Source organism: Magnolia sinica, chromosome 15 (genome assembly GCF_029962835.1).
Source record: "Magnolia sinica isolate HGM2019 chromosome 15, MsV1, whole genome shotgun sequence".
Taxonomy (NCBI): Eukaryota; Viridiplantae; Streptophyta; class Magnoliopsida; order Magnoliales; family Magnoliaceae; genus Magnolia; species Magnolia sinica.
The window spans coordinates 65,603,204-65,618,109 of NC_080587.1; the positions used below are offsets into that span (position 1 = coordinate 65,603,204).

General features: G+C 42.6%; 1 protein-coding gene across 1 annotated transcript; it reads left to right on the plus strand.

Moving 5' to 3' along the window:
* Positions 1–207: 207 nt before the first annotated feature.
* LOC131228024 (protein OBERON 3) lies at positions 208–9,429 on the plus strand. Its single transcript, XM_058223842.1, has 2 exons — positions 208–2,332; positions 8,571–9,429. The coding sequence occupies exons 1-2, from the start codon at positions 433–435 to the stop codon at positions 9,134–9,136; spliced, it is 2,466 nt and encodes an 821-aa protein (XP_058079825.1). The 5' UTR covers positions 208–432; the 3' UTR covers positions 9,137–9,429.
* The last annotated feature ends 5,477 nt before the right edge of the window (positions 9,430–14,906 follow it).

Consider the following 14,906-nt stretch of genomic DNA (forward strand, 5'->3'; position numbering starts at 1 on the left):
CCCAAAGACCTAAATCTCACATGTTTAGCTGTTTTTAGTAGCGATGCTTTATCTAGCGTATGTTGTCGTCGGACAGTGAGGTTAAACAGATATGTAGGTCTAGAACTGTGGGCCCACATGTAAGAAATGAAAACTACCTATACTTCCTCCGGCTACAGACCATAGAAGCTCCAGAGGATACTAACATATCCTGTGCCTGAGGATCACAAGATTCCTCTCCCCCCTTTCTGCCGTGTAAACGCCAGAAATTCTTCCCGTTGCGGAGAGAGGGAGAGATTCCACGAAGAGGCAGGCTCGAGAAAAAGACGATTTTGAAGGAGAAAAAAAATCCCAAAAATAGGCAGAAAAACGTCTCCAATCACCCTTCAGATCCTTCTCTTTCCGGGTAGTTTCCTCTCTCTCTCTCCCTCTCTCTCTCTCTCTCTCTCTACCATGAAAGAACACGACCTCTCAAGCAATTTCTCCCAAAATCCGCCCATTTCATTACAAGATCTCGAAGACCCAGATAAAAAAGTCGGAATTTCCGACCCGGGCCGCGATTTTTTCCCAAAATCGGATCTGGGTCATGCCGGTTTCTGCATAAAACCGCAGAAAACCGGCTCGGACAGCCAGAAAACCGGCCATCCCAGCACACAGGAGCTTACCCTCAGCTATCTCTGCGAAAATCCCAAGATGGGTTTTCTAGATAAGGAGGATTCAGGCAAGAATCTGTTGTGTTCGTTGGAAAAAGGCGGTAGTTATAAGGGAAAGGAAGTCATTTGGGGCCCTGCAAGCAACGGCGATGATCGGTGGGGAGAGAGAGATGATCGCAGGGTCGAAAGAGATTTTCTTCAACTCAATGAGAATAAAGGATCGAAGCGGTCTGACCCAACCATAGACGATGAAATCGAACCGGGGATGAAAGAGAAGAAGGCAAAAATCGAGACCCTCAACCTGTCGTTGGCTTTACCCGATGTATCGCTCTCCCTTGCCTCGTCCAACCCATTGCCGAATCCTGATCCTTCGATCAAGATGTCCTGCAGCATTCAGTCGCTAGCCCCGTCCAACAACAACACTCGAACGACATACTCTGATGATTTTGCGCCGTCGATCTCGTACTCGTACTCGCATCCGTTCTCGCACAATCCTAGCTGCTCGCTCACACGGAATTCAACTGAGAATTATGAGTACTCGGTTGGGAGCCGCCGGAAGGAGAGCGATCAGATTTGGTATTGTGGGGAGGGAACAAACGGGTCAGTCCATAGTCGATTCAAACCGATCGGTGATGCCGTCACTTTCTCGAATAATAGTGGATTTCCAGCAGGCCGCCCGGCCAATAAGGATGGGTACAATGGTCTTTACCGGACAAATAGTTCAGAGAATCTTTCATTCTTTCCATCTGAATTGCCGGCCCGCCAGAGGAAAGATACCCAATCGGCCAATTCAACCGGTAGAGGTTCGGAGCAACGGAAGATTGTTGAGAACAGTTTTGCGAGTTCGGATGGTGGAAGAGGACTTGTTTCAAGGCCAGAGAAGATTTTGAGAGAAATCATTTCGGGGTCAGTTTCTGTCATAGCCCAAACGCTTCAGGAGCTTCCAGAGGATGTGGTGGAAGCTGTAAAGGAGTATTTAAGGAATCTCGTGGGTAGGGCTGACAAGAGGGAGGAGCTCGCGAGCCTCCAGAGGCGGCTTGATCGGCGGTTGGATCTGACTTTTGAGACGCTGTCGAAATGCCACAAGACCCAGCTTGACATTTTGGTCACAGTGAAGACGGGACTCGTGAATTATGTGTCGGGGAAGAATCGTCTTCCCACGACCGAATTGATCGAGATCTTCTTGCTTTTGAGGTGCCGGAACATGACCTGCAAGAACATGCTACCAGTCGAGGATTGTGATTGCAAGATATGCGCGACGAAGAAGGGGTTCTGTAGCGCGTGCATGTGCCCGATCTGCATGAACTTCGACTGTGCCTCAAACACGTGCAGTTGGGTCGGGTGCGACGCCTGCTCACATTGGTGCCATGCGGTCTGCGGCATGCAGATGCATCTTATCAAGCCAGGCCCCAGCTCGGAAGGGGCTGTGGGAACGGCCCAGATGCAGTTCCATTGCCTTGGGTGTGGGCAACCTTCCGAAATGTTTGGTTTTGTGAAGGATGTGTTCATGTGCTGTGCGAAGGATTGGGGTTTGGAGACATTGATGAAAGAGCTCGATTGTGTCCGGAAAATCTTCCAAGGCAGTGTAAATTTCAGAGACAAAGAGCTGCATAGCAAGGCCGAGGAGATGTTTGCCAAGCTCAACGAGAAGCTCGTTTTGCCTGTTGAGGCATGTAATAGCATCATGCAGTTATTCAAGTGTAAGTTCTCTAATTCCATTTTACTGTTGTAGTTTATGCTTTCATTCAAGGCTGTGTTTGGATGCACAAATTGAGTGTGATTTCCCTAGTATTCGTAACGAGGAAGTAGCCATTGTATTACAATTACCACATTCTGTTCAGGTCATACATGAAAGTAATGTAATTGCAATTTGGAGTCTAATGGGTGGGCCTCGATATGAATGCTGAAGGATGAAAATTACAATTTTTGGTCATTTCCACTTTACTAGACTAATTATTGCAATTTGATTCAATATTGCATCCAAACTCACCCTAAATGTCTGAGATGGTTGGCTTGTTAGCGCACATTTTCTACTTCTACTTTCAGTCATGGAGCTTTGGTAGGCCCACAAACACCACTGAGTGCATACATCAGGTTCGTCCACAATGTAGATGACCTGGCCCAATAGTGGGCCAGCCAACTCATCAGGTTGGTCCACACATGTATGGAAACTATGGACGGTTTATAAAAGTCACCAACTGTCCGCATTCGAATGTAAACATGTGGCCTGCCTGATGAGTGGACTGACCTGATTTTTGGTTGATTTGGATGTCCTGGGTCTGTCCGTGCATGGAGGGTGCATGTGGGTTTAGCAAATCTCATGTGCATGAACAAGTTATTCACAGATCTCACATTTCCTTTCATGATTGTAATATGTTTGTGTTTTTCTATGTACCATCATCACATTATCTATTGCTGCTTATTAGTTTTGGATACCTTTACTCAACGTGGTTCTATTTCAAGCCTTCAACTGACTCTTCATTGCTTTTCCCACTTCACATGTTACAAATTTCACTGTTTTTTTTTTTGCGAGCGCTTAGTACTCCTAGTCTTGTTGTTTGGTGTTTGTGGGCATTTCCATTTGCAAATCTTGCTGCTTCCATAACCATTTCTTGTTTGTTGTATGGTGATAATCACAGTAAATTATAGTCGGGTTTGACTCGAGTCCGTTAGAACGGTGTTTAATAGCACGTAGTGGGAATGGCATGAACCACTGGCTGAGGACATGTTTTAATCTTCTCTTTGGCTGGTAGTAGTAGCTATGTTACATAAATACGAGTTGTATGTTACATAAATATGAGTTGTATATAAATATGATGGGAGATTTGCTAAGCCCACGTGTGTACAAGTCCGCTAATGCACACGCAACCACACATGCCAGTGTGGCAGACAGGCAAAATATCCAAGCCATCCATCAGGTGGACCCCTCACCGTGTAGATGTTACTGCTGAAAGATAAAGGTGCCACTCAGTTGATGTGCCATGATATTAGAAATAAGCGGACAGGTTAAGAAAAATTCAGACTGTTTTTTTCACAACCGTAAATATGTTCAGTTAATAGTGGCGCACCTAACTAGTGGACCTACCTGAGTCTTGGGATAGGCAATGTACATAGTGGTACCCTTCTGATGGATGGCTTGGATATTGCACCTGTCTTCCATGCAGGTATATGTGGTGTCATGCACTTTAGATGACTTGCACATGTGCGTGGGCTTAGCAAAGCTCATATGATGGTAGAGCTGAACTTTATCATCATAAAAGCCTTGTCCTAGCTATTATACATAAATATGGGAACTGCTGATATGATGATGTAGTGGTCTACTTTATCATCATAAGAGCATTATCCTGGCTATTTGGATTTGCTTTATCGATGCTCCTTTGGCAATCATTCCTATCTAAAGCCTTGTGTTCAATGAGTCTATGAGCCTTCAGATTCCTTCAGGAAGGGGATGGCAGGATTCTAAACTGCACAGTCAGATGTCACATGATATCCAGTCATGCCTGACCATCCATCCAGCATGTCCACCTTTCCATGGCATGATTTGTAGTCGTACCCGGTAGCAATTTGCTCTTATATGGAAAAAATTCAAGTCATGCGCATCGTTTAATAAAAGTCCAATGGTATTAAGAAGAAGGTACGAGTCATATGGCTATGATATTTGACTATTGAAACACAGCAAATTGTGGGAATTGAATCCCAAACACCAGCAGGTGGCATATCTACTCCCTCGATGAGCATGACAAAAGTAGTTTCTTCTTCACTTACAACATCCATCCGTGACAAGTTGTTTCTCACAATTCTGATGTGATAGATATGTAGATGCATGTGGATGTTAGGCCATCTTTGTTCCACAAAACTAACGTATATGCATATGCAAATGCATACACATTTTTTTCATTGTTTGTGTTGTATGTGGCTCTGTTTTTGTGTATGTACATATGCAATAGTATAAAAAAAATGGTGGATGCATGCATGGATGCCATGATATAACAAATGGTAATGGTTTTCTTTTGAGTTCTCCACTTGTAAATGATGATTGGCACATTATCTACCCCATACATGGGTTTGGTTGTCTACTAAAAAACTTAAAATAAAAAACACAACAATGAAAAAACAATTATCCAATAGTGAGCTGGAGATTTATCGTCAAGACTTTGCTCTTTGCAGATGGGGTCCACATTTAAGTAGTGAGATTCACTGATCTCATTGGAAGGAATGGAAATACTACCATTTGGAAAGCTCCTCCTATGGGACAGTGGAAACTAAATGCTGATGGTAGCTTTATATGGGGTCCACATAAGTAGTGGTTTCGGAGTGTGACTCAGCTGAGCTCCAAAGCCAGTCTGAATCAGTCCAGTTCAATCTGACTCTTGGTCCCGTTCTAGTCCCTGATCTGTGTGGTGACTCGTTTCATTTTGGTCCAAAAATGATGCAACTTGGAGGATACCAAGTCATACTGGATGATATTTGAAACCATGGGTCCATGGGTGCTTCCGGGATTTGGAGTGTGGTGAAAAATGATATATGGTGTCCCCTCAAAGGTTGCAGCGTTTGGGTGGCTCGTGAGTAGAAATCGTGTGCTAACGATCAATAACTTGAGAAACAGAGGGATGATTTTGCCGAATGTCTGCTTATTGTGCCTTCATGCTGAGGAATCAGTGGATCACCTCTTTATTCACTGTCCTCTCTCTATGGATGTCTCGTGGACTTTTCTCTGTCTAGCGGGGATTTCATGGGCTATGCCCATCTCTATGGGCAGTCTCTTCTGCATCTGGCAAGCGGATTCGGGTGGAGTTACTGGAAAAAAAAAAAGAAAAAGAAGTGGCAGGTTCTTCTTTTGGCAGAGTCTTATGGGCTGTGGGCTAAGAAAAACAATCGTTGTTTTAGAGACCTTAAGATTTCCTCTGCTGGGGTGTTCTCTAGTCTTGTCTTTTTTAGGGATTGGGCCCCTTAGCAATTTTCTTCCTTTGCGGTCCCTGGCCAGCTTGGGATTGGTTGTATTTTTATTTTTATTTTTGTTTGTTTTGTTTGTTCTCTTTGTTCTCTTTTCTTCTTTTTGACTTTTCCAAATAAATAAATTTCTCACCTTTCAAAAAAAGAAGAAGAAGATAAATGTCAAATTGGTGTTCGTAGGTCCATCTTGGATTGGGGACTGGAGTGGTGTGGAATTTGAAGCTGTGGGGATTGGAGTAAAATTGTTCAGCGACTCCTTTGGTGCCCCTCTCATTTTGGAAAGGTTCTTGTCCAACACCATTGCTTGGGTCTCTGTTCCTGCACCCCACCTTGGAAAAGCAGCTTCATGGTCAATGTGATTAGAGTAGTCGTTGCCTTTATCAAGTTTCTTAGTGTCTATGGAGAGCATTTCTTGCTTTTATCAATGTTCCTTTTAATGTTGTGCCTTAGAGAGCATAGTTTAAGAACCCAAAAACCCAAATCTATGTTCATTCGGGTCAGGGTCAACTTTGCTAGACCTGACTCAACTCGATAGTTAATAGCTATAAATTAAAAGTAGTATGAATGGTTACAAATATTTAAATTAGTTATTTTTGGTATACGCTATTTAGTTGTTGCATAGCTCATTGGTTGAGCACTCCTGTCTCTAAAAGGGGTCTCTGGGTTCCAATCCCACCCATGTTCTTTTTCCTTTTAAGTAGAAAGAGGTCTGACAAGGTGACTGAGTTGACCTGAGTAAGAGCGAGTTGTGTTGAGTCGACCAAGTTAGCAAGTCAAATTGACAAGTCTCACTGTGACTCGGCCAAGTCTTGGCTTGACATCTCACTAAGTCGAGTTGATTCGGCTGAGTTTTAAGTTGAGTCAGTGGGTTTTAGAGCCATGCTAGAGAGGCAAATGAATGAGCAGATTTACTAGTTAAGGAAGGTCTCACAAGGAATCATCTTAGCCATTGTCTTAATGGATAGTTGTCTTTGTACCTTTCTTCTTTTTCAATCACAAATGGCTCTGAGCTTCCAATCTTCCTGGTCTATCAAATACGGTACCATCAGTTAGCAAAATGGTATCATGGAGCTGTGGGGCCCTCTTAGCTTGAGGTTTACATGATTACTCTTCAGTTATTCTCGGATTAGCAGACTGGGATCATGTAGCCACGGGGCCCACTTCTACAAATTCAATGCTCAAGGATGTAGTTAAGATCTCAGCTTGAGGTTTATATGATTGCTTCAGAGATTCTTGATGGTGGGCCATGACCATTTTAGGCACCTATGAGCCCTAGCTCTCTTCTTATATGGAGAGGGTAATATATTCCTTATCTATGATGAAAAAAATGCTTCCGTACTTGGGGATTTAGTCATGAGCTAATATGGCTTGGGGATTTAGTCATGAGCTAATATGGAACTGCTTATCTAGTACTCTCCCACCTCTGTATGTTGTCTCTTGAAACCAGTAATTATTTTCCCGCTTCAATGTTAGGAGTCTTTCTCTAACAAAAAGAACAAAAACCACGCCTCTGTTCAGTCCAGAGGTGAAGATACATATAGTTGGGATGGGGTAAGGAATCGTTTGGATGTGCTGAAGAGGGTTTGCAAGGGGAATTCCCACGTACGTGGATATTTAAACTGTAAGGGTTGAATGAATGTTGAGATGTCGTGTTTGGATGCCCACATTTTAGAGTCCATGGATATTTAGGATGTGTTTCGATGCTTAAAACTTATTCGAGATTGTCTTTGGATGACAGCTCCTGGAAGTCATACTCATGTTGAAGAGAGGTCTATGCACATGCGTGAATTTGGCACACACATCTGAGATCTGGGCCATGTACTAAAGTCAGTCCTTACATTTGAACGTGCTCTCCCGAAATCTGGGCCATGTACTTGCATCTTCTGGAGTAGGCTCATAGAAGAGGGATTCTAAGTACCTTGCTAACGCATCCAAACCCAGGATGCCTTCACTATTCACCGTTGTCTAAGTGAAGGATTCCTTGCATCCAAACAACCCCTAAAAGGAAAGTGATGTAGGTACAAATGGGAGGAGTGGGATTTTATGTGGAGAATGTCGCCGTCATCATCATCCTTGTCATTGTCATCATGGCCATAATCATTGTCGTCGTCGTCGTTATCCTTGTCATTGTCATCATGGTCATCATCATCATAGTTGTCATCATCATCTTCTAAGCCTTAACCCCACTAATTGGGGCCGGTTACACGAATCCTGTTCTGTTGTTAGGATTCATGAGAAAATATGTGACCTAGGTTCGACACCAGCTGCCAACCTGACGCAACCCTCCATCCGGGCTTGGGAGTAGCAATGAGGGAGTGCAAAACTCCACTGGCAGAGTTTTTTTGGAAAACATGAGACAACAAGAAAGAAAACGTAAAACACAAACAAGAAATAAAATAAGAAAACAAAACAAAAAGAAAGGGGAGATGAAGAATCGTTTCTCATGTAAGATTTGGAGTGTTTGCGACAATGATTGTTGATATCGAAGCTTGCAGCAGATCATGTGATCATCAAAGGAGTGGGAGCCCACAATCTGCTCCAATAACATTTTAAAACAATGTCCCACAAGATTATATTAGTACCAATTAACCTAGAAATAAAAGGAAAAAAAATAAAATTATTGGCCATTTGGTTGTGACCCCAATTCTCTCTGGTTTAGTGTTTTTGGGCAGATGGGGTCCGCTTGGCATTTGGGGCAGTGTGGAAAACAGAAACTGCATTAAACAATGGCATTGTGTATGGTTCTATGCTATATGAGAGACACTTCATTTTTATTTATTTATGTTAAAAATCAGCATTTCATAGATGGCATGACAATCTGAAAGAATCCTGAATTTAAGTTTGGTAGTGTTTTTTTTTTTTTTTCTGGTAAGGCTGCGTTTGGATGCACTAGCGAATAGAATTGCAATAGAACCCAGCAGACATTGTTCTTCTTTTTCTTTTCATGCAATGCTAATGCTGACAATCTCAATGCAATGCACACAGATGGAGTTTCTGAAGTTTCTCACTCGGGGGGCTCTTCCAAGGACTTGGCCCAATCCATCCAAAGGTCAGATGTTGTCCAGCTTCCACCACCCACCCCCATACCCCTGAAATCTAGTTACAACATGAATGGTTCGAGCGTCTGGACGGACCCGCATCGGAACACCCACCAAAGCAGCGCAAAGCCCCTCTCGGCCGATCAGCTCATCGAGGCAGAGCTGAAGTTTGGGATGCCGAAGAAGGATGACTTCGACAGCTTGGAGAGCATCGTCCGGATAAAGGAGGCAGAAGCGAGGATGTTCCAGAGCAAGGCAGATGATGCGCGGCGGGAGGCGGAGAAGTTCCGGCAGCTGGTCCGTGCAAGCAGTGACAAGCTGGAGGAGGAGTATGCCGGCAAGCTCGCAAAGCTGTGTTTGCAGGAGACGGAGGAGAGGCGGCGGAAGAAGCTGGAGGAGCTGAAGGTGTTGGAGAACTCGCAATGTGACTATCATAAAATGAAGTTACGGATGGAGGAGGAGATTGCGGGCTTGTTGGAGCGGATGGAGGCAACGAAGCAGCAATGGGTATGAAGAGAGGTTGATGTATGGTGTCGACCGTGGTGATGATGATGATGATGATGGTAATGATGGATGATGATGATGACGATGATGATGATGGATGGGGTGTGTGTTTGATGCCATGCTTTTTTAAGTGCTGGTTTTTTGTAGATTTTGGATGTTTTGATTATGCAAGTTGGTTTTTTAAAAAAAAGTGGTTTAAACCATGCTATTATGAGGAACCTTGTGCTTATGGATTGATGACTCGGACGAGTCGACTCGGACCTGGCCATGTTATGTTACATGGTGATCACAGATTGACGACTCGGCCATGTGTATGTCATGAGGAAGCTTACGATCTTGAATTGACGACTCGGACTTGTCCATGAGTATGTTGTAAGGAGCCTTGTTGGCATTGATTGATGACTCGGACGAGTCGACTCGGACTCGGTCATGCTTGGCCCAGGGAGGTGTATGTTGTCTTGGGTGCTGAGTTGTACGAGTGGGGCTCACAGTTTGATGGCCCATCTTGTTGATTTAGTGGGCCCCACTATCGATGGACCATGCCCCTTAAGATCCTCCTTGATGGGATGCGGAATAGCACCTTGCCAGGATCTCCAGTGGGGGAAGGATTTTCTGGGGCAAGGGCCATCTATGGTGGGGTCCATGAGATGAACGGTCTGGATTGTTGGGAACTGGCCCTCATGTACAAAATAAGGGGATGATGATACTAGATCTAAGGATATTCTGATACCCCCCTTGTTATATACAAATTTTGATCCAATAGTGTAGTCTCACTCTGTGGGTCCCACCATGATGTGTTCTTGAAGCCATCCATCGCGCGTCCCCAGCAATTTTAGGCCCACAGCCCAAAAAGCAGCCAGATCCATATTTCAGATGGGGCATACCTAGAGCTGGGCATCAAGTCGAGTCGGACCGAGGTAGGACTGGCCCGACTCGATCCAGTTTTGAAATAGGCCTGGTCTGAACTCAACTCGACTTAGTACCAAGTTTAACATGCCTAACCTGATCTAAGTCTGGCTCTGGCCTATACTAATCTGAACCGAGTCCAACCTAGTCAAAAGTACCGAATCGGGTCGAATTGACACCAAAGTGGATCGAGAGATGAGGGAGGGAGGGAGTGGAGAGGAGAGAGAGGGAAGGAGGAGGAGGGTGGTGATGGTGGTGTGTGGCTACCCGGCTTGGAAGAAGAGGGAGGGAGGGAGTAGAGAGGAGAGAGGGGAGGAGAAGGAGGGCGGTGATGGTGGTGTGTGGTTGCCGGGCTCGGAAGAGGAGGATGAGGGAAGGAGAGAGAGAGAGAGAGAGTTTGGGATTGGGTTAGGGTCGGAGTCAGGTAGAGTTAGAGGTACTTAAAAATTAGGGTTTTTTATTATATATATACTTGAATCCGAGTCGAGTCGAGTTTCGGTCTGATCGGATTAAGTTTCGGGTTGAGTTACTGGGTAACTCGGATTCAACTCGATTTAAGTTTGGATTGGGCGAAGCCTATTCGGTTCGGACTGACTCACCCATTCGGTTCAGATCGAGTCAGGTTTATCGAGTTAGACGAGTGGAGTCGTCCTGTGCCCAGCTATAGGCACACCACAGGAAGCGGTGGAGAAGGGACGCCCACTATTGGTTTCCATGTAGGGCCCACCATGTTGTTTGTACGTCATCCAACCAGTTCATTATGTGACCCTCACGTGGATGAACCAACAGCCCAAAAATTAGCCATTCCAAAACTCATGTGGGCCACACCACGGGAAGAAGTGGAGAGGGGACGCCTACTGTTGGTTTTCGTGAAGGGCCCACCATGTTGTTTATACGCCACATTGCGTGCGGGGACGTGGATGAACTAACAGCCCAAAACCTAGCCATTCCAAAGCTGAGGTGGGCCACACCACGTGATGTAGTGGTTTTACTCATGATTTTACACTGTTCCTGATGTTGTGCCTCCTCCACTGCATGATTTGAATGTTTTACACTCATCACAGTGGGCCCCGACCCAATTCGTACGTATGGTGGAGTCTCCACACCGATATGTGAATATATATCTTCATATTCGGTGTATAGACTCTCTATTTGCAAATGGCCCACTTGCTCATTAATCATGACCGTCCATTAGTATGGCCATAGCTTAAAAGTTGCATCTCTTGGGATATGCAAAAACCATTAAATTAACCCTACCTTCATAAGTTATCAATGATAAGAAGAGCCACTCCTTAAATGGATCATTTCATCTCTCATATTAGTTAAAATACATCTCATAATATCTAGACTGCGTAGAGCTGTCGTTTTTAAATTAGTCTTGGGCATGTAATTAAAACTTCAATTGTAGATCACAAAAAAGAAATCACTCGCAATCAATGAATATTTTTGTAAGATAAAGATCATTGTAGATCATTTTATAACAATTGAGAAAGCTGTCCCAGAAGATCTACTACATATTATTGGTGTTTTCTCTTTATAAAAAAACGACTTTTGGACATCTATTACCAGAGTCCAATGCCATGCATTTTGATAGTTTCTTTGGCATGAAGCTAAGCGAAGAGATCAATCTTAATAATCAGCAAAGATACAATTTTTCTTAGTCGATCTTGCCACTTCTAACAACTACAGAACAGGATGCAGTAATGGTGTTTACAGGTATGGCCGTAGCTCTCAACACAAACTCAATCAACCTAGATAATAAGGTAATCAATAAGGTAATTACTTATTTGTGTCGTGTCAGGTATGCAATTGTGTGGGTCATTCAGCGCTGCAATGCCGACATTGATTTGATAATTGGGTGTCAATCTAAATGCTTTTCATGTGGCTCCATCAAACTTTGATTATGCCTGGTACCCAGATTTAGACGCATCTAACCATATTACTGTAGACATTTCTAATCTTTCACTGTGTTTGGATTATACGGGACAAGATCAAATAAAGATCGGTGTTTATTACCAAGAATACTTCATTTACTATATCAAATATACTACATGCTTCTTTCATCGGGCCAAATTTGTTATTTGTTAGTCAGTTTATCTAGGACTAATGTTATATTGGGTTTTCACCTTGACATTTTCTTGTCAAAGATCGAGCTAGAGCTACGGGGAGAACTCAATCTACTTCACCAGTTGACTAAGGATGGTCCAGTCACAATAACAATAACAATAACAATAATAAAAAACAGATGAATCAAGGCATGAGGTCAACACCAGGAGAGAAAATCGACATGAAGCAACGATACAATCAACTTGGACATTCGCTATGCACGCGGTTAGGTGAATCATTATTCAGAATTAATTACCTGTCCTCTTCAATAAAAATATTCACATTTATGAAGCATGCTTGAAAGGAAATAGTCATAAATTTTCCTTGCATTCTTCAACAATATGGGGACTTGCACTAGGTGTATCTACTTAAGGCTACTGTTACTATGTGCATTTTTTGGACCCCTTTAGCCACTTGAATATTTTTTCTTACACACAAATCAAAGGTTTATGATACATTTCTTAAATTCAAGGCATTAATTGAAAATTTCTTTGAAGGGAAGATAAAATGCTTGCAAACTAATTGGGGTGGTGAGCATTGGTGATTATTTCCCTAACTAGCATCATGTGACACAGATCATCATTTTAGTTGTCATCATACAGGCAAAATGGATTTACAGAGAAAAAAACACTGGCATACAGTCAAAACAGGATTTTCCTTGCTCACAACTCCATGCCATTTCAATATTGGAATCATGCCTTTGAATGCACAACTTTTTTTCTTTTTTTTTTTTTATTAATCACCTTCTGTCACATGTTCTTGGCAATACAACACTCATTGAAAAGTTGCTTCAGGATCCACCAAACTATTCATTTATTAAGGTTTTTTAGTGTGCCTTGCTACCCTTATATGCGACCATTTAACACACGCAAAATGAAATTCAGATATGTCAAGCGCATTTTTCTTGGTTTTAACCCACACCACCAGGGCTATGGATGCCTTAGTATTGCCAATAATAAGATCATTGTCTCTTGTCATGTAGTTTTTGGCAAGCATCAATTTTCTTTTGCAGGGCCTCATAACCACACAATATTGCCTTCGCCAGATTCTAATAAGCTACCTATGACTCTAGCCATACCAGCCCACCCTCCCCATCTCTTCTACAACTATAAATAATTCATCATATAGTCCAACCTTACTACCTTTGTTTAGCCACCTACCACGCAATATTAACTTACATCTTTAAATCAACCACTATCATCTCCACATTGACTAATCCCTCGTACACCTATCTCAACTAACCACTTGCCTCCCACACCATCCCATAATTCACCTATAAGTCCTTATTGTACTCATAAAATGCACACTAGATCTCAACTCGACATCGTTAAACCAAAAGTTTATCCCTCCTCAAAACATCCTATACCAAATGCCCTTCTCTTTGGTATTGCAGTTTTTTTTTTCCTACACACACCCCTACACAATCACGCTATAGTAGGATTTCACCACCTATGGATACTCGAACCCTTGACCGGGTATTGAAATTCCTGAGAGTCTACCACCGGAGCAAGAGTAAGGATCTTAGTATTGCAGTTTCTAAAGCTTAGCACATTCCTCAACTTGATGTGCAAAATGCATTCCTACATGGGCACCTTATTGAGGATATTTTTATGGCTCAACCTCTAGGCTATGTTGATCAACAACATCCTTGCCACATTTACCATATCAAGAAAGCTTTATATGACTTAAAATAGGCACTAAGGGCATGGTTTCAATGTCTAAGTATATTCATTAAACTTGAGTTTATTAGCTTTATGATGCAGGGATGAACGTTATTGAGGTCGATCACTGTCTTCCTCAAAGATAAGTACTCCGAATCCACGGAGCTTCTCTGGACTCCTCATAGATACTTCTCGAATCCACGAGGAAAGAAAGCAAGAAAATAGAAATAAATTCTAATAAATTCAAAATTTTATTGATCAATTGAAATAAATGAGTTCACAACCCTTTTAAATAGGGATACCAAGCAATATAGGAAAGAAATCAGAAACAAACTATAACTAAAACTTCCTAAAATTTGTAACTTATTATAAATAGTAAATTTACTTTTATAGCAAGTGTCCAATGTGGCTTAACCACGTTATTCTCCTAATTATTTTAAGCACTTTTCCTGTTGGACAACTCCTAAAGCCCAACGGATGAAGAGTTATAATTAAACTAAAACTTACTATTTGTAGTAAAAACAAAACTAAACATGAAATTCGGCCATCGATATGATGGAATCTCGCAAATTTGGCGTGGGTAACCCTACATAGCCGGGTTGGTTGGCTAAAGTAGCTCGTCCTACCCCGAAATCATATATGGTATGTTGAATAACTCATTTCAGTTCACGAGATACGCCTGTTTTAAGATTGTGATGGTTTTGATGGCTTCCGCCTTTGATCGGGTCTTCTCTTATACATCTTAGACATGAAAGTGTCCATGACCCGCTCCACATCACTTTACGAGCGATACATCACTATTTATTTATAATGATGGTTGTTTTATAACTTACATTCTTATATATATTGATTATATTCTTTCCACGGTAAAAAGTAATCACTTCATTCACGATGTTTTACATCATCTTGGAATTGAGTTTGTTGTACAATTTTTCTTATATTCTTGATTTCCTCCGTGCAACTCATATGGATGGATCGAAGTCTCTCTCCACTCCTATGGCACTATCAACCAAAATGTCAAAGATTAAATGGTTAAGACAAGATCGAGCTCTGGTGATGAATGTGTCCCACACCTCCTGATGCTACGTAGGCCCAGCTCACGTGGA